The 27,952-nt window shown below is 37.6% G+C and overlaps 1 protein-coding gene across 5 annotated transcripts in view; it reads right to left on the bottom strand.

Annotated features, from left to right (window-relative positions):
• Nucleotides 1-27,952, bottom strand: part of atp6v1c1a (ATPase H+ transporting V1 subunit C1a) — a 128,132-nt gene that overhangs the window by 11,733 nt on the left and 88,447 nt on the right. For all 5 annotated transcript variants that reach the window (XM_069920485.1, XM_069920484.1, XM_069920486.1 and 2 more), the window contains 6 exons: nt 24,638-24,732; nt 12,709-12,800; nt 10,815-10,913; nt 8,075-8,143; nt 6,718-6,810; nt 6,540-6,633 (listed from right to left, as the gene is read on the bottom strand). In XM_069920485.1, the coding sequence (XP_069776586.1) occupies nt 6,540-6,633; nt 6,718-6,810; nt 8,075-8,143; nt 10,815-10,913; nt 12,709-12,800; nt 24,638-24,732 (542 nt within the window). The remainder of the gene's footprint in view (nt 1-6,539; nt 6,634-6,717; nt 6,811-8,074; nt 8,144-10,814; nt 10,914-12,708; nt 12,801-24,637; nt 24,733-27,952) is intronic.

Genomic DNA, 27,952 nt, shown 5'->3' with positions numbered 1-27,952 from the left:
AAGGTACTGTATATCTTCACTTCCTATTGACCCTGCGAGACCAGCTGAGTTCCTCCAGCATTTACTGTGTGTTTTAGTACATTTTATATTCTCATTCTTTTTCCATGTTTAGCCTTCTACAGGGTACAGTTGCAACAAATTATTTGCAAAAGTAGTTTTTAACATAAATATTTAAAACTGTTAAGATCATCATGTAAGTGTGAAGTGATGGCAAGTATTTTTGATCATCTCCTCACCTGAAAAATAAGGCACAATTACTAACAACCCTTCTACAATCTGAATAAACTCATTTGGATTTCCAACTGTGGAACTGACATACCTTGAGCAAAAAGTCAATAGCAGAAGCAATTCCTGATTAATAGTAAAATTTCCAATCACAAACACTAGAAATACAACTTTTACACAATGATAATTTTTGCTGTGTCCCTTGGTTATGTGCAGAACTTTACACTTTTTTTAAAAATAAGGGAATCAAAGGTTTTGCCACTTTTCAACCACTCTCTGCTTGAAAAATTTGCATTCAATTACAGTAGATGTCTGTCTTAGCTGGTTTCCTTTTCACCTGCTTTCAAGTAACCCTTGTTAACACGTTTTAAATATAGGAATACACACATTTCCAGGCTTTGGAAATACACATTGCTAGCCAAATATAAATGCTGATGAAACTCCTTCTCCAACCTTGATCTACTTTCTGTTGCCTTTAACTGCAGAGGGTATTGCCATCCATTTCTTTCACTCTACTCTGAATGAAGACCAGGGCTACTTTGCACCACCAGTTCCTTCCAGACTTTGTTCTTGGGAATGTGTAAGAAATTATTCAAAGTCTATTATTACCAGCTCAGTGTTTTTGCCCTTTATCAATCCCTCTGTTTTCATAAGCCACATAACCACCCAATTTTGCCAGCTTATTCAGCCTTCCTGAGCCTGCGACAAAGTCCACTGCCCAAGTCCAACCATCTTCCTTGGCATTATTTTCACTCAAGGTAATCATTTTTCTTTCTCTCAGCTCAGTATGAATGACCAAGATATTCATAATCATACTGCATTTATAGTTTATTCACAAATTATCAAAAAAAATTAAATGAGCAGGTTGACTCATTAATTAGGTAGGCTGCTGTGTGCAATTCTGGTCACCATTATAGGAAGGATATGGCGGCTTTGGAAAGGGTACAGAAGAGGTTTATCAGGATGTAGCTTAATACGTTGAGTAAGAACATGAGGTTATGGGTTACAGGGCGAGATTGGACAAACTTGAGTTGTTTTTTTTGGAGCACAAAAGGCTGAGGGGAGACCTGGTAAATATTACAGCACAGTACAGGCCCTTCAGCTGATGACCTATGAATACTTTAAAAAATAAACCCTCCCTCCCTCCCCTATAACCTTCTATATTTCCATGTGCCTGTCTAAGAGTCTCTTAAATGTCCTTATTGTTCTAATCTTCACAACCAACCCTGGCAATGCATTCCAGACACCCACTACTCTCTGTGTGAGAGTTTATAAAATCATGAGGCATTGATTGGATGGCCAATCAGGATCTTTTTCTTCCAGGATAAGCGTCACATGCTCAACACCAACACATGGGCCAAAGGGCCTGTTCCTGTGCTGTACTGTTTTATACTGTGTTTAAACAAACCATTGTGCAAAAATCTAAATCCAAAAACACAATTATTGGCTCTGATCGATGTGGATTTCCACCTACTACATTTCTGTTGCATACACATAATTCTGCAATCTCTTAAATTCCTGATGACTTTTTATTTCAAGTATAAAAAATGGGTAAATAAATCTCATCAAGTTGGAAAAAGCCAAAAACATTTGATAAGACATTCACCTATGTCATCTTGTTTGTTTAACTAATACACATCTTTTAAGTTTAATGTTCCCTATTTTGGTCTGGATTACAATTGTTTTATGTAATTTTGTGGTGTACCAATCAGAAAAAGTGGAATGTACTCCAAAGGCACACAGATCAAATTCAAAAGAACTATGCTGGCTGACATTCCTCAGAATCTTAGAGAAATGCACTTTGTTAGCCACAAATTTTATTTTGTTGAATTTCTCCCAAATTAACCTCAAGGATTACAATCAAATCTGACCAAAAAAAAACATGCTGTTTTTTTCTTGTTTCTCTTCAATTAATTTATCCCCAAAAACAGGATATTTTATGCAGACAAAATGAATATACAGTGCCCTCAATAATGTTTGGGACAGACACTTTTTCCCCTTTATTTGCCCCTGTGCTCCACAGTTTTAAATTTGTAATCAAACAATTCACATGTCATTAAAGTGCACATTCCAGATTTTATTCAAGGTTATTTGTATATATTTTGGTTTGACCAAGTCAAAATCACAGCACTTTTTATACATAGTCCCTATATTTCAGGCCACCATAATGTTTGGGACATTTAGGTTCACAGGGGTTTGTGAGTACTCAAAATATGTTTAATTGCTTCATTGGTGCAAATATAAAAGAGCTAGGCTTGTGTCTAAGCTTTTGATCACCGTTGGAGTCTATTCATGCCACTTTTCAACATGAGGACCAGAGTTGTGGCAATGAAAGTCAAAGAATCCATTTTGAGGCTGAAAAACCAGGATCAAACAGTAAAAGACATCACCAAACCATTGGTATACCAAAATCAACACTTTGGAACATCATTAAAAAGAGTGTACTGGTGAGCTCAGTGATCACAAAGGGACTGGTATTCCAAGGAAGACCTCCATTGCTGATGACAGAAGAATTCTCATCATAATGAAGAAAAATTCCCAAATGCCTGTTCGACCATTCAGAAACACTCTTCAGAAGGCAGAAGTGGATGTGTCAATAACTACCGTTCGCAGAAGACTTAATGAACAATAATATCGAGGCTACATAGAAAGGTGCAAACCATGACAAAATCTTGGGCAGTTGCTTTACACCCCCACACCTTTTTCTTGCCGTCGTATTGATACAGGTTAATCTTTGTCTCATCTGTCCACATTTTTCCAGAATTCAGCAGCTCTTTTAAATACTTCTTGCCAAACTATAATCTAGCCATCCTTTCTGTGTCTAACTACAGATTTTTATCTTGCAGTGTAGCCTCTATATTTCTGTACATGAAGTCTTCTGCAGACAGAAGTCATTGACACACCCACTTCTGAATCCTGAAGAGTGTTTCCAATCTGTTGGATAGGCGTTTGGGGATTTTTCTTCATTATGATGAGAATTTTGTCATCAGCTTAGAGGTCTTTCTTGGAAGACCAGTCCCTTTGTGATTATTGAGCTCACCAGTATGCTTTTTTTTCTTAATAATGTTCCAAACTGTTGATTTTGGAAATCCTAAGGTTTGGGCAATGTCTCTTACTGCTTTATTCTTGTTTTTCAGCCTCATAATGACTTCTTTGACTTTCATTGGCACAACCCTACAGACTCCAAAGGTGATCAAAGGCTTAGAACCAAGCCTAGTTCTCTTATACCTGCGCCATTGAAGCTATTTAACATATCAGAGTACTCACAAACACGTGAAGCCAAATATCCCAAATATTATTGTGTCCTGAAATGTATGGACTATGTACAAAAAGTGCTGTGATTTCTACATGGTCAAACCAAAATGTACACAGATAACGAATAAAATATGGAATGTACAATTACATGTGAATCATTTGATTACAAATTTAAAACTGGAGCACAGGGGCAAATAAAGGAAAAAAGTGTCTTTATCTCAAGCATTATGGAGATCACTGTATAGATAGCTGATTTCAGATTGATCAAATTCAGCTACAAAGGAGTCACAGACTCAAAACACCTGTTCGGGGTACAAATATTCCAGCAAATGTGTATAAAATCAAATTATCAATGCTTTAAGAAGCTTATTTTCTTAATTTTAAATGTAATGAGGGAAAAGAGTATGATTTCCAAATTTGGTGACCTGAAACCAATCAGAAGTGGATGTGTCATTCTGAGACTGAAACTATTAAACATATATGCGCACACGCACACAGGACTGTAAAATGATTTTCTGTCAAGCAGTATCATCTTCACTTGCAGCACAAAATGCATGCTGGGATAAACATTAATTTTGTGTTTATTTACTTTCTTTTCCTCTACCTTCAAATTTTGCAAGAGCAAAATTTTATTCTTTAACTCAAACTTTTGGGTAGTGGTCTGAACACTTTAAAAAAAAATAAAAATAAAAAATAATAATGTTACCCCAAACAGTCATAACGTGGAGGCTGCCTGTAGATCTAAAGCTAAACCACGAGGTAATATGGGTGTCCTCACACGTATGGTAGCTCTATGGGTTTTAAAGGAGTACTGCCTTTTATTTCAAAGGGGTTGGAATACAAAGGTAGATAAATCTTACAGCTGTAAAGATACAAATGAGGCTAAAACTGTATTCATGCTGCTGGGTATAGAGAGGGTATGTCTTAAGAGAAAAATAAAGATGTTGGGTTTGTGCTTGCTGGAGATGAGAACAATGAAAACCAACCTTCCTGAAGTATATAATATTCTCAGGAAGTTTTATGAGTAAATGATTTCTAGAAAGAAGGGAAGCTGAATCGATTATTAAATTTAAAAGTGAGATAGACATATTTTAATTAGTAAGGGAATCAAGGGTTATGAGGAAAAGGCAGAAAAAGTGAACATAAGGAAACTGAATCCACAGGATCTTAGTGAATAGCAGGACAGGCTTGATGGGCCAAAGGCCCACTCCTGTTCCAATTTCTAAAATTAAAAAAATTCTTAAATTAGACAAACAGCTGATAAACAGGCCCTTCCAGCCCATGAGCTCGCGCTGCCCAAATACACCAATTAATCTACAACTACTGTACATTTTGAATGGTGGGAGAAATCATGAGCACCCTGAAGAAACCCACACAGTCACGGGGAAAATGAACAAACTCTTACAGACAGCACCAGATATGAACTCAGGTTATCGACGGTGTGATAACATTGAACTAACCACTACGCTAACTGCCGCCCAAGTTTCTTATGGTAATTTGGCAGAAACATTCAATGCACATAAGCAATTCTTGTTCAATTATCCAAGTTACTGATTATTTTTAAAAATCCCATTGATTAACTGCAACACCATCAAAAACACTTTCTGTTCACCAGAAATAAAAAGGTAGGGAAATTACTATGCAAACTTGAAATTGACAAGAAATAAGGAGGAAAATGTAGAGCTGGATATCCACAAAACTATCAAAAGGCTTTTTATATGGATCATTGGAATATGTGGTAATTGTTTTTGTTGAAAAACAAATCAATTAAACAATGTACGAATAGTATCAAGCCACACTGAAGTATTTCTTTTATGGACTTTGAGTCACTTCTTCCTCAAGGGGAAAAAAAACCCTGTACAGAATTTAATTTTTTTTTAAATTTAGACCTACAACACAGGAACAGGTCCTTTCAGCCCATGAGCCCAAGTCACCCAAATTGCATCGAATAAGCCTGAACTTGAAGTCAAAACTTAACAGCGGATTAATCATTTTTAAATTATGTTTTGTTCTGTCAGCATATACAGAAGGTAAATTGTGCAATGAGATAAATAGTCAGTGAATGAAAAATGGAATATCTGAGGAAAGAGAATCAGAATTTCAAGTGAATGATGTTCTATCAGACTGGTTTATGTTGGTCATTGATCTGAAACAATTGTTTTCTTTCTGCATCTCTGCTGCTTGACCTGAATGTTTCTGGTACTGATTATTATTGCATCATCTGTAGTTTTATACTTTGCAAAGCACATTCAATCTATTTTCATTTGTGTTGTTTGAAGTATAAAAAGCTGGACAGTACATAATCTATGGACCTACATGTCAAATATTTTGAGAGAAATAATGATTAAAGATAAAACATGAAATTCAGTAAAAAGGCACACAACAAACCTGTTAATCAATCTCATCGACGAGATATTATGTACAAAACAGTATGAACAATTTCTTTAAGCCTTAAGTGTTATAGAGTCTGAATATCAAACTCCACCTCTTTTGAATGGCTTAAGTTCTGTTGAACCTGCTGTATAGACAATGTTTAATATTCACCACAAAATTTGTAATTTTGCCTTTTGCAATTATGTTCTAATTTGACTTTTGCTTCCCACAATTTTTCTCTCTCGACCAAGATAACAGGGGACATGGTTAATCTTCAGATCTGAGAGCCCATTTTGAACTTTGAGTTTCACCAGGACAGTGCCCTGTACACTTTCTTTCTACTCTACAACATCACGAAATTACTTAAAAAAAGCTCAACGTCGTATTTTGAATGGTTATTGGAGCAGTTGAGTTCCAATGGATGACCAACATGCTAGTAATTTTTATAAAGATGAATTGATCCTTAATTTTCTTAATTTGATATTGAAACACAAATCATTTCAATAAAAGTAACAAGAAAGCCACCTTGTACCAGTTTGGTAAAGTTTAAAATAGACAACACCCACAAGAGACTACACATCAAACAAAACAGAATGGCCAAACACACGCTTATTCAAGGTGCACAGTGGAATAAAGCACATGATGTGCAAGTTGTAGTTTTTATTGCCACAGATTTGAGTACATACAAACTGTTTCTTTTTGTCAGTTGATAGTCGATTCATCTCTTCTTTATCGGCTTTCAGCTCCTCCTCGTTATACTGGAAATCCCGAACTATAAACCTGAGGAGAAGGGAAGAGAAAACTGTATGCATACGTTTTAAAATGCAGATCTCCAACAGAAATTATCTGATGAAAAATTCTTACTTATTCTCCCTGGCCTTCAGTCGAAAGTCATCAACGGCCTTACGAAACAAGGTCACATTATACAAGCCGCAATCAGTATCTTCACATATCAACCTTGAATAGGGGTAAAATTAAAAAGATTTTAAAAATTCATTTGAGAACCATTAGTCCAGATTTTTCATCAAGTTTACATTCAGATACAATGGATTTATTCTCCTCCTCTTATATACCCCAACCTATTAAAGAAAAAAAAATCACCACCATTGGATCAGTCAGCAGATTTTAAACATTAAATTAAACACCTACTTGGGGTGCCCAGTTTCAAAGAAAAATTCACATCCTGTGGATTAGCAAACTGAAAAGAAAAATAAGTAGTTGCACAAACTTTTTTTTAAATATAGGAATCCAAACTTCACCTGAAACATTGAAAATAATATCCAAATATGGGAAAATCCCCATTATCCAGAATTCAAGCAACCAGCAAAAAAATTGCAGAAAAAAAATAGGTAAAAAATACTAAACTTTAAAATTGGAACCCCTTCACAGTCAGTTCGCCAATCCATGCAATCTCTAACAACCTGCAAATTCATTTATCCAGCTCAGTGGTTAGAACACTGGTCTTGTAAACGAGGGGCCACAAAATCGTTCCTCCTTGGGGTCTCGTTTCTGTTACGGGCGTTGGACAAAGTGGCAACTCTCTGTCTTCCTTATAATAGACAAAGTTAAAGAATTTCATGTCTGTTACATTCTAAATGTAGAATTATGTGATAATAATGGAACCGTTACCTTTATCTACCAATCCCCTTAGGTGCCGGATACCAGGGGTTTTACTGTATTGACAAAAGCCCAAGGTAAATCCAACTTCTAAAGCAAATTTGGTGGTGTTTTGCTAACAACTGTAGAGCATCTTCCACTGGGAAAATTTTGTACTAAAGCAATTGCACTCTGATTCAAGATGTTTTTAATCCAGTTTTAAAAAAGAATCATCCATCCGCCCTTCCCACACAAATTCACTCCATGCCATACAAGAACTGTCCACTTGATCCAAGAGGCGAAATTCAATTTTAATTCAATTTGCCACACTTCCATCTCAAGCCCCATGTTCTTTCTCTGCTCCCTTCCCACTGAATCAGAGTTCCAAGTATTATTCCAGATGCCCGTCCTTATACACTTCCAAGCCATTGCTCCAATTTCCCTCTGACCCTTCACCTTGGGCACAAAAACTACACTATAATTTGTTTAAGCCTGGTCAACACTATAACTTGTTTAAGCCTGGTCTACACAAAAATCAAAGTCAAAGCACTAAGAATGTGTTGCTCAAGTTTTCAACAATACTAAGTAGAAAGTTTACCAGAATTAGATCAAAGACCTCGCTTACTTGCTTGACCGTGGAACCACCATATCTGCCAGAGTTTCATACGTTTTTTCCCATTCAACATAATTTACTCTGAGGAAAATAAAAAGAGCATTTTAATTAACATTCTTTGGTTCCAGAATCAGAGCAAATTTTTCACATCTAATTGATTTATAGAGCCAATACACAACAAACTAAACTGCCTTCTTCCATTTTGTGACCATTCTGTGGCAACGTATATAGATAATACAAACCGAAGGGGAACAGTTGCTGAGGGAGATGCAAAAGGATTGAGAAAGGTTAAGTATATGAGCAAAGGTGTGTCAGAGAGAGAAAAATGTCAGGTTATGTACTTCAGCAAGAAGAATGAATTAACAGCATGCTTTTGAATTAAAATAAAAAATTGCAGATGGTGGAAATCTGATTGAACACTCACCATCTGTGGAAAGAAACAGAGGGTAGGAGCTGAAACATTAACTGTTTTCTTTCCACAATTTACAGGAAACTGGGAACATAAATGGTTAGTTTTTGCCCTTATATCAAGGTGGCTGAGATACAAAATTACATCAATTGAAATGTTAATTTTGTTTCTCACATATTCACATAATGTAGATTTGAGAATAGAATACAAGAGCTAGGATGTGCTGTTAAGGCTTTATAATGCACTGGTGAGACCTCACTTGGAGTATTGTGAATAGTTTAGGGCTCCTCTTTTAAGAAAAGATGTGTTGATGTAGGAGAGGGTTCAAAGGAGGTTCACAGATGATTCCAGGAATGAAAGGGTTATTTTGGAAAAGGAGCATTTATCAGCTCTTTGCCTATATTAGTTGAAATTTAGGAGAATGGGGTTGGTGGGGAAATCTCTGAAACTTTTTGAATATTGAAAGGCATGGAAAGAGTAAATGTAGAAAGTTGTTTGCCATGCTGGCAGTGTCTAGGACAAGAAGCCAAAACTTCAAGATTGAAAGGGTCCACTTAGAACAGAAATGCGTAGGAGTTTCTTAGTAAATCAGTGGAATTTGTTGCCACAGGTGGTCAGGGAAGCCAGGTCATTGGGTGCATTTAACATGGTTTTTCGACACAAGTTCCGAAAATTTACACCGACTTCTTCTGTTGTGGTGATGTCAGAGGGTGGATGTGAGTAGACGTCGACTCAGGCGTACAAACCATGTCCGACGCACAGCGTCACTACATTGACATTGTCAGTGTCAAGTGCAACCCAGGATCACTTAACATTTCTCTACATTTAATCCTAGCATGTTAAATTATACTTGGTAAATAATTGCCTCTTATTCATCAGAAGATTGCAGAGTGGTGCGAGGTTAGTCGTGGGAACAAGCATTTGTCTATTTGCAATTGCAAGTCCAATGTTACTTTAAATTCTGTACCAGAATGAGTTGACGTCGACTCACATCCACCCTCTGACATCACCACAACAGAAGAAGTCAGTGTAAATTTTCAGAACTTGTGTCTAAAAACCATGTTAAATGCACCCAATGACCTGGCTTCCCTGACCACCTCTGGCAACGTTCCATTGATTTACTAAGAAACTCCTACGCATTTCTGTTCTAAGTGGACCCTTTCAATCCTTAAGTTTTGGCTTCTTGTCCTTGACACTGCCAGCATGGGAAACAACTTTCTACATCTACTCTCTCCATGCCTTTCATGCAAGTTAGAGATGAAAATAATTAGAATAGGCCAAAGGTTTGTTGCAGTAATAGTTTGAATTTCTTTCCCATGTATACTTGGGCATGGGGGGAGAGGACATGAATGAAACCCTGCCTGATTGAACCATAAATTCAAATTATGCCCAATGCAATCTGTCTGCGATTTCCCCCCCTCCCCCTCAGATAATCATGTTTGCTTTAGATATTGAATTAAATCTGACAATCACCAATCGGTTTGCTGAAAATTCATTTGGGACCAGCAAGTTTGTTTTGTGTGCTTTAATTCAATGACTTGTCCAATTCCTCTTCAGCAAGGCACTGGCTGTGAGTAGGTTGGCGATGACGTGCAATGAGCTAAATGCATCATCGTGCGTCTTCATATATATCATATTCATTAACGTATTGTTGCAGACAGTTCAGTTTAGACTGCAGGCGGTCTGTAAAAATGTCAAAGAAACCTGCAGGAAAAATGTTGGGATGGAAATTAGCTACTAATTTCCATCCCAATTTATCTATTTATTTTACACTGCTTGCGTTGTGGGAAATTTTCTGCTTCTCAGCAGCTGTGTAAAAGTTATACAAGACAGAATTATTAGATTCTTGATCATCCAGGGCATCAAAGGTAATGGGGAGAAGGCTGGGCAAGCCTGGGCAAAAACTGGTGTCCAATGGGTCTCCTGGATTAAAAGATCTTTTGACATCTTTCATTCTTCAGAAGTGAAATGGATGCAAGGCATTCTTTTCTGAGTACAGTAAAATCCTACTATCCAAAATTCAAGCAAGCAGCAAAAAAATGCAGAAAATAATTAAGTTTAAGAAATGGAAGTTTAATATTGGCGTGCCTCTCGCTATTAGTTCACCAATCACTCAACAAGAAATTGGAAAACTCACTTATGCGTCATATACCAATCCCCACAGGTGTCAGGTAACAGGGCTTTCAATGTATTTGACCATAATTTCAAAAAACCTGATTTTTCAATCATCAATTTTAGTTCTTTCCCAAATTACCACCCTCCTGCATCAAGAACAATTCATTACAATTAACAAGTATGCAATTTTAACTTTTGAAATTTAAAAACATATTTAAAGTTTCTTACTTGGGCACAACCACTAACAAAGTAGTAAGATATTCAGAGTCCATTACGAAGTCCTCCTTCTTCACAATATCAGCTAAACTTCTTGTCATCAAACTTCCACTAAAAACGACCAAACAAATCAAATGACAATACAAGTTTATGATATAGTCCTCTTGTAAACAACCATTCATGAGACATTAAAATGCCTATACTATACAACCATATAACAATTACAGCACAGAAACAGGCACTTCTAGCCCATGCTGAACACCTTCTCCCACCTAGTCCCATTGATCTGCACCTGGTCCATAACTCTCTTCAGCTCTCTCGTGCATATACCTATCCAACTTTTCCTTAAATATTAAAATCAAACCCGCATCTACCACACTTTCACTACTCTCTGGTTGAAGAAATTCTCCCTCACGTTTCCCCTAAACTTTTCCCCCTTCAATCTTAATCTTAACCCCTGTTATTTTCCCCCACTCTCAATGGAAAAAGCCAATCCACATTTACTCTATCTGTCCCCCCTCATAATTTTAAATACCTCTATTACATCACCCCTCAATGTTCTACACTCCAGGGAATCAAGTCCCCTTCCCTATAATTCAAACCCTGAAACCCAGGCAACATTCTTGTAAATCTTTTCTGTACTCTCTCTATTCTGTTTATATCCTTCCTATAATTTGGCAACCAAACTGCACACAGTATTCCAAATTTGGCCTCACCAATGCCTTATACAACTTCAACACGGCGTCCCAATTCCTGTATTCAATATTCTGATTTATGAAAGCCAACATACTAAAAGCTTTCTTTACCTCCCTATCTACCTGTGACTCCACTTTCAGGAATTTCTTAATCCCTTTGTTCTGCTGCACACCTCAATTGTCTACCATTTAATGTGTATGACCTTTGCCGATTTGTCTTACCAAAGTGTAGCACCTCACATTTATCAGTATTAAACTCAATCTGCCATCTTTCAGCCCACTCTTCTGTCGTATATCCCACTGCAAGCTTTGATAACCTTCTTCAATGTCACACCACCACCAATCTTCGTCTCATCTGTATACTTACTGATCCAATCTACCACCTTATCATTTAGATCATTAATATATACAACAATGGACCCAGTACTGATCCCCGAGGCACTCTACTAGTCACTGGCCTCCATGTTGACAAACAATTTTCCACCACTACTCTGTGGCATCTCCCACCCAACCATCTGTTGAATCCATTTCACTACTTCAACATCAATATCTATTGTTTGAACCTTCTTAACTAACTTCTTGTGCGGAACCTTTTCAAAGGCCTTACTAAAGTCCATATAAACAACATCCACAGCCTTTCCTTTGTCAACCTTCTTAGTAACCTACTCAAAAAACTCTTAGATTTGTTAAACATTATCTACCACCCACAAAACTCTGTTGACTACTCCTAATCAATCCTTGTCTTTCCAAATAATTGTATATACTATTTCTAAGAACACGACATCAGATTCACAGGCCTATAATTACCAGGTTTACTTTTGGATTTTTTTTAAACCACAGAACAACATGAGCTACCCTCCAATCCTCCAGCACTTCTCCCATGGCCAGTGACATCTTAAATATTTCTGTCAGAGCCCCCACTATTTCTACACTAACCTCCCTCAGGGTCCTAGGGAATATCCTGTCAGAACCCAGAGATTTATCCACCTTTATTCTCTTTAAAATAGCTAATACTACCTCCTCATTAATCTGTATATTATCCATGACCTCACTACCAGATTTCCTTACTTCATCTGGCTCAATATTCCTTTCCTTAAAGGGCTGGATTTGAGACCAAAAGTGAGAGAACTAAGAAAAATGCTCACAGAAGTAAATCACTTCAAGTGAACAATCATGGCTCGCTATAATTTTAGTAATATAAAAGAACTTACACATTCTTCCTCTCAAGATTCTGTAAGTTTCCTTTCAGATTATTGTATGCTGATGCTCTTGCTTTTAGATCATTGTCAATCTGTGAAACTTGCTGCAAATTTACAAAAGCAAATAATGGGTTATTCACATGAAACACAATGACTATCTGGAAATGCTAAAATTAACTTAGGAAGTCAGTTACCCCTTTCCTCAGGCACGACAGCAATTCCATCAGCAAATTAGAACTTACCGGGGGGGGGGGGGGGAATATACCCAACGAAAAAAAAACAAATGCCCAAATTAGAAAAGAATCCAAAAGGGTTAGAAAATCCCATTATTTCCAATTCCCATACTGCTCTGATATGAATATTCAACTGTCTTTACAAATCCCTCTAGTATCTGCAATGAATATATTTAATATATTGTGGTGGTGTGAGCAGTGGAAGAAACACAGCCACCACGTTGAGAGTGGTTAATGACCATTTTTATCAAATTCAGCACGTCCCTTTAAGGGCAGCATGAGCTCAGTCACCTGGTGCATTGTGACATCATAATCGCTGCCCAGGGTGCGCGCTGGAAGGGATGCTGGAGTCAGAGAGGAACCTCCGACAACGCCATCTCCCCATGGCTGCCCTGCCACGTGGCGATACAAGCGGGACCGGTTCGCCATGAGGATGTGCGCCACCACAATATCCTATATTGCATAGCAACAGTTCCCAAAGCAGTATCAGATCTGTACTCCTCTCTGGGTCTCTCCAGTGTTACATTCTAGTATATTTCACTCTATTCTTATTTTATACTGATCATAAACATTTAAATCCAGCCCAATGTTGAGAGGTCCAATACATCAGTAGAGTGAATCAAGGAATGCAAACCTAGAAGGTTATCATTCATCCCACTGTATCTATTACGGCTCTTGTTCTAGTGGCTCAAAAGGCAACCATGTAGGTGGGCTTATAATGTCTACACTTGCACACCACAACACAGGAGTGCTGAACATTAGAGTGGACAGATATGGGTGCACTTCCCCTCTCACTGAGCTGCTGGACACTCACCAAATCTCATGGTGCCTTTGGGTGATGTTGAATTGAAGGATTAGATACACCAAATATCAGGTCCTTCACATTTATGGGGACCTGTTCACTTTAATTTTGCTATTAATAAAGTTATTCTTTTAATTCTATACTTCAGTTTGCATATCTATTTTAATCAATGTATAATAGTTTAATGCATTTTTAAACTAATTTGAAACTTAAATGAAAAATTAAAGGTAAATGTTTGCAAATGTCTATGATCAGAGACATATAGACACAGTTGAATATAGATTTGACAGAAAGGTGGTCTTGGGAGAAATCTCAGATGAGGACCCATTTGCCATGCTCAGACAATCTTGCTGTGAAGTATGGCTACTGCAAACAGGCTGAAAGACTTTGTGCAGCTATAAAAGGCGAGCAAGACCACAAGAACATTGAGAATAGATTAGAATATATGTGCAGGCACTGTGGGCTAGATTTAAGATGATCTGGCCCATTAATTTGTTAGACTGACTGCCCCAATCTAGTAGCACAGGGTTTTAAAACTAATGACAATGAAGTAGCTATTTAAAACTAGCGATGAATAAAATCTTGCTGGCCTCATTGATTCGGAACAGAACAACCTTGCAGTTTGCTAATAGTTACAATTGAAGAATTGTTATCAATTCATTAAATTATACTAGAATGTTTATTATTAGACAAATTGAAATGCAACCCGAAATACTAGAGCAAACTGCAATTTCAGAACTCGTTTAACTCAAGTAAAATTAACTTTCCAGAATTAAGGGAAAAAACCAACAAGATCAAAACCCTCAGTAATTATTAATGCAGTTCCAATATTGAAAATATGAGCTTTTCAATGCTTTTCTGAGGTACTGCATATACTCATGTAATTGTCGTATTTTTTGGATCAAATTTGGGGGGGGGGGGGGGGGTTTCAACTTTTACAAAGGTCATATACCCGTTCAGGGCATCTGGAGCTCAGATGGGCGGGCAGCTGAAGCCAAGGAGAGAGTCTGTGGCCGGGGCGTTGGGAGCTCTGGTGAATGTCAGGAGCTCGGATTGGTGGTCAGTCGGGGCCAAATAAAGGTCATATGAAAACACATGATTTTTGGAACAAAAAAGGGAATTCGACCATTACACAGTATTGATGATTACACGAGTACATACAGTAAGCAGTTATAAAATTAATGAAGAATGATTTCTTCATGATATAGCAGAACACATTAAAAATTATTTGGATGTCATATCCTGTGGGAATAAGTGGGTCTCAAGTCCACCTCAGCAACATTTTCTCTTTTCACTCCATTCAAATTCAATGAAAAGAATCCAAGATTCTAAATTCATGACAAGCAGAGATTGCACTGAAATGACACACTGATAATAAATTTCTACCTGTGAATGAATATTTCCATCTCAGAAAATTCATTAAAAAACTAAAGCAGCATGCAATCCTTGGAACAATCACCCAGAAACATTTAATTGACCTGTCCAATAAATGCACACTTCAATTTAAGCTTTATTCCTTGAACAAGACACACAAGGGGGTGGCGTGGCAAGATGGCGTAAAGGCAAGAGGTGTATTCCACCTTCTCCCAGATGGAACATTAAATGCATGACTTTAAGTTGTTCATAATTAGATTAAAATAATATTTTTAATTTTTTAAACAGTAGTAAATTACTATGGCAACTAATGTAAAGAAATCTAAGGCTCAACTCAAAAGAAATTGCTATTTAAAATTACTGAAGATTTGAGGCCTACCTGTACAGCGGAATCCTCAAGAGTCGATTTCGGCAATTCCTAAGGCCCAGAGGACCTCAGCTTAGCCGATCTTGACAGTGGCCCCGACCTTGTTCCCGCAAGATGTCACTGGCACCCTGGTGAGTTCGGGCACTGCCGATCCGCGTGCATGTGAAGCCGTGCTCGCAGACGACACAGGCGACAGACCCGCGGCCCGACGATCTTGCCGGGCAGCCTGGGGACACGCGGAGTAGCGTCAGAAGACGTTCCAATGCGCCCCATGGCGTGGAGCGTTGCTAGTCCGGGAGCTCCTTGATAAGGTGTGGGCTGGGGAGGGGGGAGCTCGAACATTGGCACCCCGAAGAGGTCGGGGTGCCAGCGTCGGGTGTCCAGACCCACAGAATGGATCCAGTATTTACAGTTCTGGAGGGGATTGCCTATCAGATGGGTAATATGTCAAAACAAATATCAGATCAAATGAATCAAGGATTTATGGAGATGAAAATGAAGATGCATACTTTATGTGAAGAAATGTCAAATATGAAGCAAGATATGAATGTAGTCAAAAGTGACAATAGATGTATAAAATCTGTTGATACTGTACAAGAAAATTTTAAGAAAATTGAGACAGCTTTTTCTGAGTGTCAAAGTCAAGTGGAGCGTAATCGAGAAAAAATAGAAAAAGTGGAAGGATCTTTCGTAGATTGGGGAATTTAAAAAAGTGACTTATTGAAGAAGATTGATTCTTTGGAAAATCAGAGTCGGAGAAATAATGTGAAGATAGTTGGTCTTCCAGAAGATGTTGAAGGCTCTGATCCTATAAAATTCTTTAAACACTGGATCCAGAAGTTTTGAGTAAAGAGTTCTTTCCTAAAGGTTTGGAGTTAGATAGGGCTCATAGAGCTCTGAGAAGAAAACCATTTCCAGGACAACCGCCGAGAGCAGTTTTGATCCGTTGTTTAAAATACCAGGATTGAGAAATGATTTTACGTATGGCAGTGCAAAAAGCAGGACAAAACCAATCTCCATTAATGGTTCAAAACAACAGTGCTTTTTTTATGCTGATTTGAGTCAGGAAGTTATTTGTAGATGGCGAGAATTCAATATGGCTAAAGATGTTACCCTGCAATTTTGAAGGTTTTGTTATGGAAACTTTCAATCTCGATTTTTTGAAAATGATCATGACGCCTTCGTTTTTGCAAACTCTCTGCCGGAATTGAGAAGAAATGGTCGTTCTTCACCTTTGTCTCCTAAAAGGAGATTAAATAGAAATGGCAGTGGAAATGGAAAGAATGGGAAGAATAGAAAAAATTGAAAGAAAGAAGAAATACAGAATCCTCTTGATATCGAAGATCCGGAGCAATCATTGGGTGTGAAGTTACTGGGTTGAAGATGTGGACTATATTTGAACGTGTTTATCTATATAATAAATATGTATCCAGCTTGGGGGGGTGGGGGGGTGGATGACACTGAAAACTTTGCTAGTCATCTGCCACCAGTGGGTTTCCGACACCCAGTTTTTTTAGGGTAATACTGTCTTTGGGTGTTTGTTTTTTGTGCGTGTGTTGTTTTTTTTATTTTTTTTAAAGAGGGTTTTTTTTCCCCTCTTTTTTAATCTTTGAAGGATTACAAAGGGGAGCATTATTTTATAGAGTTTAAATTTTTAGTGTGTATTTACTAATGGTTAAAATTATGTCTAGATTGAACTTCGCAACTTTTAATGTTCAGGGGTTAAATAACCCAATAAAGAGAAAAGGAGTATTGGCATCTATAAAAAAGATGAAAATTTATATATTTTTTTAAACAAGAAACACATTTGACTGAGAAAGAACATTTGAAATTGAAAAGAGACTGGGTGGGTCAAGTTTTTTATTCTTCTTTTAATTCTAAAGCAAAAGGAGGAGCGATTTTAATTCATAAGAACTTACCATTTGAATTGGAATCTACTGAAGGGAATGCTGGTAGAGTTTTAAAAGTTAATTGTAAAATTTTTGCATAATTTTGGACACTGCTTAATTTATATGCACCCAATACAGATGATGAGCGGTTTATTTCAGAAGCTTTTTTCTTGTTAAATCAGGCGAATGAGAATATTTTAGTGAGTGGTGATTTTAATTGTGTTTTGGATCCTTTATTAGATAGCAATCCGAAGAGTACAAGTCAAAGATGGCAATCCAACTTAATGCATTAATGAAAGATTTAAATTTGGTAGATATTTGGAGAAAAGTTAATCCTACAGAGAAAGATTTTTCTTTTTATTTTTCAAGTCATGACTCGTTTTCCAGAATTGATTTATTTTTGTTATCAGCACATCTTCAGGGTAGGGTACTGCAAACTGAATATAAAAGTAGTTATATCAGATCATTGATTATTAATTTTCTCTTGTGAAAGTTCAGAGATAGTATGTTCGACGTATAGATGGAGGTTTAATGCAATGTTATTGAAAAAAGCAGAGTTTGTTACCTTTGTAAAAGAGCATATTTCTTTATTTTTGACCAAAAATGTTAATTCTGTAAAGAGTCATTTTGTAGTATGGAATGCTTTAAAACTTTATTAGAGGGGACAGATCATTAGCTATTCTATGAAAGTTAAGAAACAATATATGGCAGAAAGTTTACAGTTGGAAAATCAGATTGCTAAACTAGAGAAGGACATTCAGAAGGATATAACAGAAGATTTTTTTAAAAGCCCTATTAACGAAGTTAAAATTACATTATAAAACTTTACAAACTTACCAGTTTGAGTGCTTAATTAATAGATCTAAACAACATGATTATGAGTTGTATTTGCCTGGCAATTGAAAGCTGAACAGGCGTCTCAGACTATTAATGCTGTTAAGAAGAATTCAATAATAACCTATAAGCATCAGGAAATTAATGACCAGTTTTATTCATTTTATCAAAAATTATATACTTCTGAGGGGAAACAGGATAATGGTTCTATTGATTCTTACTTATCTAAATTAACGTTACCAGTACTAGATGAGAAAGATAGTCAGGAGCTGGAATCTCCATTTACAGATTTTGAAATCAAGGAAGCTATTCAGGTAATGCCTAATGGTAAGTCCCCGGGAGATAATGGGTTTCCTGGGGAATTTTATAAACTTTTTTTAATAATGAATTTTCTAATATATTTGGGGAAGTGTTAAATGGAGTTACTGAAGATCAGAAGTTACCGGAAACATGTTTGAGTGCCTTAATAACTGTTATCCCAAAGAAAGACAGAGATCCTTTACAGGTATCTTCAATATAGACCCATTTCTTTCTTGAATGTAGACTATAAAATTATGGCAAAAGTATTAGCTAACAGACTTGCTAAATATTTACCTAAATTAGTACATATTGATCAAACAGGTTTTATTAAGAATAGAAATGCCTCAGATAATATACTTCGATTGCTTACTTTGATCAATGCTTATCGGCAGCAACCTAATCATCCTATGTTAATTGCATTAGATGCCAAAAAAGCTTTTGATAGGGTTGAATGGGACTTTTTATTTAAGGTATTAGAGAAATTTAAATTTAGCCCTTTCTTTATTGGTTGGGTTACGGCCTTGTATATGAATCCGATTACTATGGTGGTGACAAATGGACAGACATCTTTACCTTTTAAATTGACTCAATCAACTATTCAGGGCTGCCCTATTTGCATTGGCTATAGAACCGTTAGCACAGGCTATTAGACAAAATGAGGATATTAGAGGGATGAGGATTAAGGATGAAGAATATAAAATTAATCTATTTGCAGACGATGTGCTGAAATATTTGACAGAGCCTGAGAGATCATTGAAACAGTTATAGGAGTGTATCGACATTTGGAGAATTGAATGATATAAAATTAATTGGGATAAAAGTGAAATTTTGCCAATTGGAGTAGAAGATTATTCTGAATTTTAAAATATTACAAAATTAAGATGAACGAATAAAATCAAATACTTAGGTGTGTTTGTGGACAATGACTATCAATCATTATATCAATTAAATTATGTACCTATATTGAGGCGAATTAAAGCAGCCTTAACTAAATGGAAAGATCTTCCATTAACTTTAATTGGATGTGTTAATTGTATAAAGATGAATATCTTTCCTCGAATTCAATATTTATTTCAATCAATACCTTGTTTGCTTTCAGAGTTTTTTCCAGGATTTGAATAAAGCAGTACGATAGTTTTTGTGGTAAATTAGCTCGAGTAGCATTGCACAAACTTACTTGGAAATATGCATTGAGTAGCTTACAATTGCCACATTTTCAAAATTATTATAAGGCAGCTCAGTTAAAGTTTATTAGTAGATTGATGGATTTGCATCAATCTCCTAGTTGGGCGAAGGTGAACCTAGAACTGAGATACATGAATTTATATTCTGTTGGAATTTAATTTTATTACAAGAATATGATATGCCAATACTGAAACATTTATTAAAGATTTGGATTAAAAAAATATACTTTAGGGTCGAAAGATAAATTACCAATTTTAACTTCATTATACAATAATCGGTTTATTCCTTTTTCAATGTTTAATAGTTATTTAAACATTTGGAATTCTAAAGGTATAAAGACAATAACAGGACTGTTTTGTAGAGGGACAATTTCTTTCTTTTATCCATTTGAGAGAACGATTTGAAATACCTTTAAATTCTTTATTTGTGTATTATCAGGTAAAAGATAATTATGGTAGAGAGATGCATTTACCTACTTTGTTGAAATTTGAATCTTTGACTTCTACTATACCAAAGAAGGGTTATGTTTCAGTTATGTATAATTTATTACAAGACAATATGGATAAATTAGATTGGGAAAAATCTAAACTTAAATGGGAGACTGATTTAATGTTTACTTTTCCTAAAGATGATTGGGCGAACATGTGTCAAGACAATGTAATTAAATTGACTAATGTAAGATATGGTATGGTTAATTATAATTTTTTACATCAATTGTATTTGACCCTGGAAAAGATTTTTTTTTTAAAAATATGGGTTTAGTAATTAGATTCTTCCTTTAGATGTGGTTTATGTATTGGTACTTTTTTTTTACATGCTGTTTGGACCTGTGTGAAAGTCCAACCATTTTGGCAAGAAATTAAAATAGTTTTGGAAAAATTGTTTAATTTTAAACTACCTTTGTATCCAACAATTTTTTTGTTTGGAGATTTGTATTCATTAAAAGGAATGGGTTTGGATAAAGTTTAAATTGCTTTTATACGTTTGGTGTTGTCGGTAGCGTGTAACTGTGTTGCTATTACTTGGAAAGATGATGTAGAAATTAATATAATACGCTGGCATAATGAATTGAAAGCTTGTATCGTTATGGAAAAAAATTACTTACAATTTACATGATAATTATTCTTTTTTGTTGATAAGCGGTCTCCGTATTTGAAATATATGCAATTAGATGTATTTTGAACTGTTATTAACATTTATAGTGGCCGAGCCAAAGTACCAGGTACGGTACCACATTCTAACTGAGGGGACCCCTATTCCACACCAGGGCATGCTGACTCCCTCCCAAAAACCTCAATCTTGAAAAAGAAAAGCTTAAGAAAATGGAGGAGCTGGGGATTGTGTGGCACTCCGAAAGTTCCCAGGCCTCCCCCTTCCACATGGTGCCAAAAACAGTAGGGGGCGGGGGTGGAGGTCATGTGGCCTCAACAAAGCCACCACATCCAACAGATATCCTTTGCCTCTCATCCAAGACTTTGCCTCCAAGTTGCATGAGGCGCAGGTGTTTTCCCCAAGGTGGACTTTATCTGGTAGTACCACCAAATCCCAGTTCACCTCCAGAACGTCACCAAGACCACAATTATAACCCCCTTTAGCTTACTTGAATTTTTCTAAAGAAAGTGGCACAAACTTTCCAGCAGCTGATGGATGCTGAGGGCAGGGATCTCCCATTTGTGTTTATCTCTTTGGACGATATTCTCATTGCTAACCACAAATGCAAATACCACGCCATCAACCTGAGACAACTGTGTACCTGGTTGAGTGAGTTCAGGCTGACAAATAACCCCACCAAGTGCCAATTCGGCCTGGACATTATCGACTTCCTGGAACACAGGATAAACAGACAAGGCACTACAGCCTCCCCGAAAAGGTAGAGGCAATCTGGCACTTCGCCAAGCCATGCACTGTAAAGGGCTATAGGAATTTGCCGGTATGATCAACTTTTACCACCAGTTCATACTGGCAGCAGCACGCATCATGCACCCCCTCTTTGCTCTGATGGTGGGCAAGTCAAAGGACATTATCTGTGACGATGAGTCTTGAAGGGCATTCGAGAATGCCAAATACACACAGGCCAATGCCATCCTCCTGGTCCACCCCCGATCAGAGGCACCTACTACCCTGACAGTCAACATCTCCAGCAAAATGGTAGGGGGCATACTGGAACAGCTCAGTGAAGGCCAGTGGCAACCCCAGGCCTTTTTCAGCAGGCATTCAACCCCCACCCCTCCGAGCTCAAATACAGCACTTTCGACCGAAAGCTATTGGTGCTGTTCCTGGCGGTAAGACATTTCTGTTACTTTTTGGAAGGTCAGCAATTCAAGGTCTTCACCAATCACAAGCCACTGACCTTTACCTTCCATAAGGTATCAGACCTGTGATCAGTCCGACAACAGAGACACTTGTCCTGCATGTCCGAATTTACCACAGACATACAGCATATTGCGGAGAAAAGCAACGTAGTAGTTAACGCTTTGTTACGCACCATGATCGAGTTGGTACACTCCCTATCCCATTGAGTCAACTACGTGGCCCTCGCCAAAGCAAAGCAGCAGGACCCCAAGATCACCACGAATAGGACAGCTGTCTTCAGTCTCAGGGTGGAAGACGGCCCCGACAGCCCAGATAACCTGGCACTGCTATGCAATGTCTCTACCAGCAGCCCGTGCCCCCATCATTCCTGCTGCATGGAGGTGCCAGGTTTTCAACATCATCCACAACCTGGTGCATCCCACATTCCAAGCCATGGTCAAGATGGTGGCCAGCAGATTTGTCTAGCAAGGCCTCCGTAAGCAGGCCAGCCAGTGGGCCAAAACCTGCACAAACTGCCAGTTCTCCAAAGTGCAGATTCACACGAGGGTGCCCACATTGACCTTTGAACCTGCGCACGCATGTTCAGCCATGTACATATTGACATAGTTACCAGTTTCCCATGGAGCAATATACCTCTTGACTATGGTTGACCGCTCTACTGGGTTGCCTGAGGAGGTCTCGCTGACTGATACCACCACAGAAACCTGCGCCACGGCACTCATCAACACATGGGTGTCCGGATTCGGGATCCAAGAGCACCTAACCTCTGACCTAAGAAATTCCCTAAATCCACCCAGAAAGGTTTTACCTTGGAACATGACCAAGTTGAATGTACCTGAAACATTGATCTGATAAATCGGATTTCAATCTATTCAATCTTTGTGGTGTTAAAAATAAGTAATCTGTATCTTACATTAATTTGTCATACTATCTTGTCCCTCATCAATTATAATATTCAAGTCTAGCTCCCATTTCTGTCTGGATTTATCCACTCCTTATTTAATAATTCCCTTTTGCAATGAAAGATATATTGCAGAGGTGAATTTCTTAGTATTTCCTCTCCTAATAAGAGTTTCCACCTCATTACAAATGAGTAACTGCATCTCTAAACCTAACTTTTCCCTTAAATATACTGTCAGTTGGAAATAAAGTATTGTTAGGTATTCCATATTTATTCTCAACTGTTCAAAGGCTATCAATTGGCCATAACAATCTTCAATATTTTAATACCCATAACTAAACCAAATAATTAAAAACCGATTATTTTTTGAAAAAGATACGTTGGTTTTGAATTAAAGGCATCTTAGGGGATATACTTCCTTTTATTCCAATTTTGTCATTTATCTTTTTCCAAACCATAATCAAATATTTCAGCAATGGTGTCTCTTTAACCCCAATTAATAATTTTGAATTCCATTTGTATACAAGCTCCTCTGCAAATCTCTCTCCTATTTTAACTAACTATTTTAACCTACACCAGCTTTTCTACTCCTTCAAAAGAACTGCTTGATAATCAATTCTTAAAAGTTAGGAAGCTGTAGGCCTTCCAATTCATATTTCAGCCTTTTGAATGTTACAATTGTTCCCTCTTCAATCATTTCCTCTGGCAATATATTCCAAATAATTACCACTGTTTGAAGATGATGTTCTTCAAGTCCCTTTTAAATATTTCCCTCTCACCTGAAATATATGCCTTCCAGTTTTAGATTCCCCTACTCAGGGGAAAAAGGCTACAACTATTTAACTTTATTTGGTCCCTCATGATTTTATAAATTTCTACAAATTTTTCCTTTATCCTCCTTCCCTCCATGGAGGAAAGTCCCAGTCTATCGAGTCAATTCCAACAACATTCTCCTGAATCCTTTCTGCACTGCAATATACAAAACTGCACATAATATTCTAAGCGTGGTCTCATCAACACCCTGTAGAGTTGTAACATAACAACCCTGCTCCTGTACTTAATGCCCCGACCAATGAAAGCAAACATGTCAACTGTTTTCATCACCCTATCTACATACATCATCACTTTTATGGAACTATGTACCTGTACCCCCCAAGTTCTAGACATTTCCCAAGGCCCTGCCATACACCATGCAAGCCCTCGCCTGGTTTCATCTACCAAGGTGCAATACGTTGCACTGGTCAAAATGAACCATTCCAATTCATCTAGTTCCTGTTGTAATCTTCGATAATCTTTTTCCCTGTCTAAATGATGGACAGCATTCCAAAATGCTGGGGACATCAATATCAGCCAATGAGATCATTTTTTTTATGCCATATTATATTTCAACTCTTGTCGGTGGAAGGATGATCCCATCAAGAGCAAATGTAGTTTGTTCAATACAGGTATCTGGCATAGTGTTAGACCTTTTTAAATAATTTAAGCTTGGGTGGATTACATGCAAAAACATTGCAATCATTTTAGTTTCTTAAACATCAATGCTACCATACAAGAATCTAACAGAAAATCTATAGAACATCTCCATTTGAACATAATTTCATTTGTTTTTTACTCATCTCATGATTAAAGCAAGTACTTGAACAAGATCAAACATTCACAAATATCACAAGGAATTTGAGCTATTCATAGGACTAGTGTTGAAAAATTACATAAAGTTCAAGAAATAACCTAAAAGACACCAACCTTAGTGATGATTTCAGAAATGTTTTTCAAAGACTGCTTGATTGGATACTTTGCCATGTCCCATTGAAACCTTGTGATATAGGTGACCAAGTCAACTATAAAAAAAGTTTTAAAACTGCAATTAAAAAGTTTCAGTTCTGTGAGAAGTTCAACAATTGTAAGAAATGCAAGGTGTGCAATTTCTACATAGGAGTAATGAACAATTTATAAACAGTAAACAGATCAGAAATAGTTTTACAAATACAATGAACTCATTTGAAATATTTTGGTTGCGGTCAGACATTATTTCACACAGATATAAATATTGTTGAACTGGATCATCCAGGATCTGGCCCTGAATTTGTTTGCATGCTGCGGAATCCTAGAATTTGTGCTGACCTTTTACAAGCAAGGGACTCCCAGCAATTCCTCTGCCTTGCTGACATGGCCACTCTGAATACAGATTATAACATTGTATCGAAATTATTAGCTAATAGATTAACTAAATACTTACTAAGATTAATAAATATGGATCAGACATGGCCATTCTGCGAAGCAAAGCAGGCAGCAAATGGCCAACAGGCCCCAAACAAAGTAAATCCACCGCCTAACCCCAATGATGTTTTTGCAGCTTTTCCATCATTTCGAAATGTCGTTGAAAATATTTTAACTCACTTAAAACTTTCACTATCATCCTTAGCATATTCAACAAATTAACTCAAAATATCCATATTAATTAAAAGAAAGATTTTTTTTTTAATCCTGGAAGTCAGCAACCATAGAAATAAAAGCCATAGGAGACATGGTCACTGCATATGCACCTTGCGTGCTAGACTGAAAGGACATGTGCAAGTTGTACCCAGCTCCTTCACATAAGATTATGAACTGCTGGTCTTTTTTTTTTAAAATGTGATGTCCATGGTCCGATGCTGCTGCACTCAACAGGACTGTCAGCCAACAGTCAGTGCAAGTTAGCACAACAAATGGGAAAAATATTATTTCTTTTAAAATATTGTATTTTAGAGCAAGCCAGTTAAAGGAGAATTGTCAATGTGTTTCTCATCCAATTATTTTACAAATTTTCATTTGCAGTATTTTTTATTTATAACTATTGTAGCTTGATTAACAAAAAAAAAGCCCCCACAGTAACTTCCATTTATTATAAAAATGTTTCAAGGCGCTTCGCAGAAGGGCTGAACAAAAATTATACTAAATCACATCACTACTTTGAATATAGTTCAAAAATCAATTGACTTAGTATCCATGGAGATTTCAAAATCCTTTGCAGCCACTAAAAGTTCTTTGGTATACAGTAGGAATCCTTTGCCTACGACTCTCCCACTTTCGACAGAGTTTATATGACAAACTCATCATTATCAAAATGTCTAGTGGTTCGAAAGAGCTTAAGGATATCCAGTTTGATATCTCGCATGGACAATCCAGTACAGGTACTCCTCAACTTATGACCTATGTGACTTGCATCCATCCGCACATGACCAAATTTTTTTTAAATACAAAATTGACACAGATTATTTTGCATTTGACTAACTACAACAGGGATACAGGGCACGCAAGAACCAAAAATGTGCGTACTTACCTTGTTAGTTGGTGTCTGTCGGCTGGGCACAGCCATCTTGATTCCTATGTGCATGCAGGATTAAGATAGCTGCACCCAGCCTATGCACCCCAGGACACTGACTAAAAAGGCAAGCATGGATCAGAATGTGGAAAGATTCACCAAGGTTTATCAACAAATTCAGGAAGCATTAAGTTGTTATCATCAAAGCTATGATGAAAAATAGATTTGATTAAGAACTTTGCTTTAAAACTTTGGTACTCCACGTGCGCGGGCAAAATTCTGACGCGTTCATTTCGAGATACGATCAATCCTTTGGTCCCAATTGTAGTCATAAGTCGGGGAGTACTTGTACTATGCTGAGATGTCAGCACAGATATTGTGCTCAAATCACAGTATTGTAACAGCAATGATTTACTGCAGCTTACAAACAAGATTACACTCACTCGTTTCTTTCAATACATCATGAAGTTGACCTTCTTTATTATTTACTAGACACAATACTGCATTCTTCAACCCACCCCCCAAACACCAACAACCCAAATCCTTCTGATCTTCTCATTGGCTCACTGCCACATGGGTGATCCTCATGCTTTCTCTCTCCCCCTCCTGTCCCTGAGATCCATCATCCGTATATTGGCACTTAATACACCTGCGCATGCATGCTATTACTCCTGTGCATTGCTTCCTTGATGTCATCAGCAGTAGCCAGCACCACTCCTGACGAAGTGACCGCAACAGCCCCCACCTCAGCCTCTGAACCATGCAAGGAGATGACTGATTGGAACGGTCTCCACCACATAACAGTCCGGAGGGCTGACACTTTAGCCCGATCTTGAATGATAGTGCAAGGCAGGCGATGCACGGTCCAAATGGCAAGGGTACGACTGGTCCTCTAACTCTGGCTCCGACGCAGAAAGTGGACCATCAGCATACGCCGGCTTCAACCTGTCAATGGAAACCACGTCAGCTTTTCCATTCCTGTTGATCACAAAAGTCTTTGGGTGACATTATAAGACCTGAAGGACCATCATAAACAGGCTGATGTGGTTAGCGAATAGCATCATGCTGAAAGAACAGACGAGTTCAGCATTGTAAATCATTCGACACCTACACTGCAGATGACGCCTGCCGCATTGGAGTAGGTTGGAGTAATCTTGTGTTTTCCCAAAGATGATCAACGTAACTAGCTGGGTCGTAGAGCATTCTGCTTGGACTCTGATTCACAAATTTGTCTGGCAAGGTTAACATAGTGCCACATACTAGCTCTGCCACTGAACATCCAAGATCTGCCTTAATAGCAGTAAGCACTCCAAGGACAAACGTTCGCCCCACATAAATACATCACCACCTGATGTTAATTCTGCCTTCGATTGTCAATGGAAATGCTCAACAAGGCCATTGGCCTGCAAACGGTAAGCCATAGTGCAAATACAGATAGTGTCCAGAATATCAGTGAGAGCTCGAACTGAGAATTTCAATCTGTTGTAATAGTGACCAGAACACAAAGATGGAATCAAATGATTACGAAAGCACTAGCGACCATCTCCAGAGATGTCAATGAAAGGAATGGCCTCCTGCCACCTGGTAATCCAGTCTTCGCACGTGAGAAGATAAGTACATCCCAGAGATGGCAGAAGCGGGCCAACCAAGTCTAGGTGCAGGAAGAGGCAATCCAGAACAACAAAATTCCCCATCTTAGATTTCATATGTCTGGAGACCTTAGAGCACACATGTCAAACTCTGGCCCACAGGCCAGA

Source organism: Narcine bancroftii, chromosome 2 (genome assembly GCF_036971445.1).
Source record: "Narcine bancroftii isolate sNarBan1 chromosome 2, sNarBan1.hap1, whole genome shotgun sequence".
Classification (NCBI taxonomy): domain Eukaryota; kingdom Metazoa; phylum Chordata; class Chondrichthyes; order Torpediniformes; family Narcinidae; genus Narcine; species Narcine bancroftii.
This window is presented reverse-complemented; position numbering and strand designations above follow the sequence as displayed.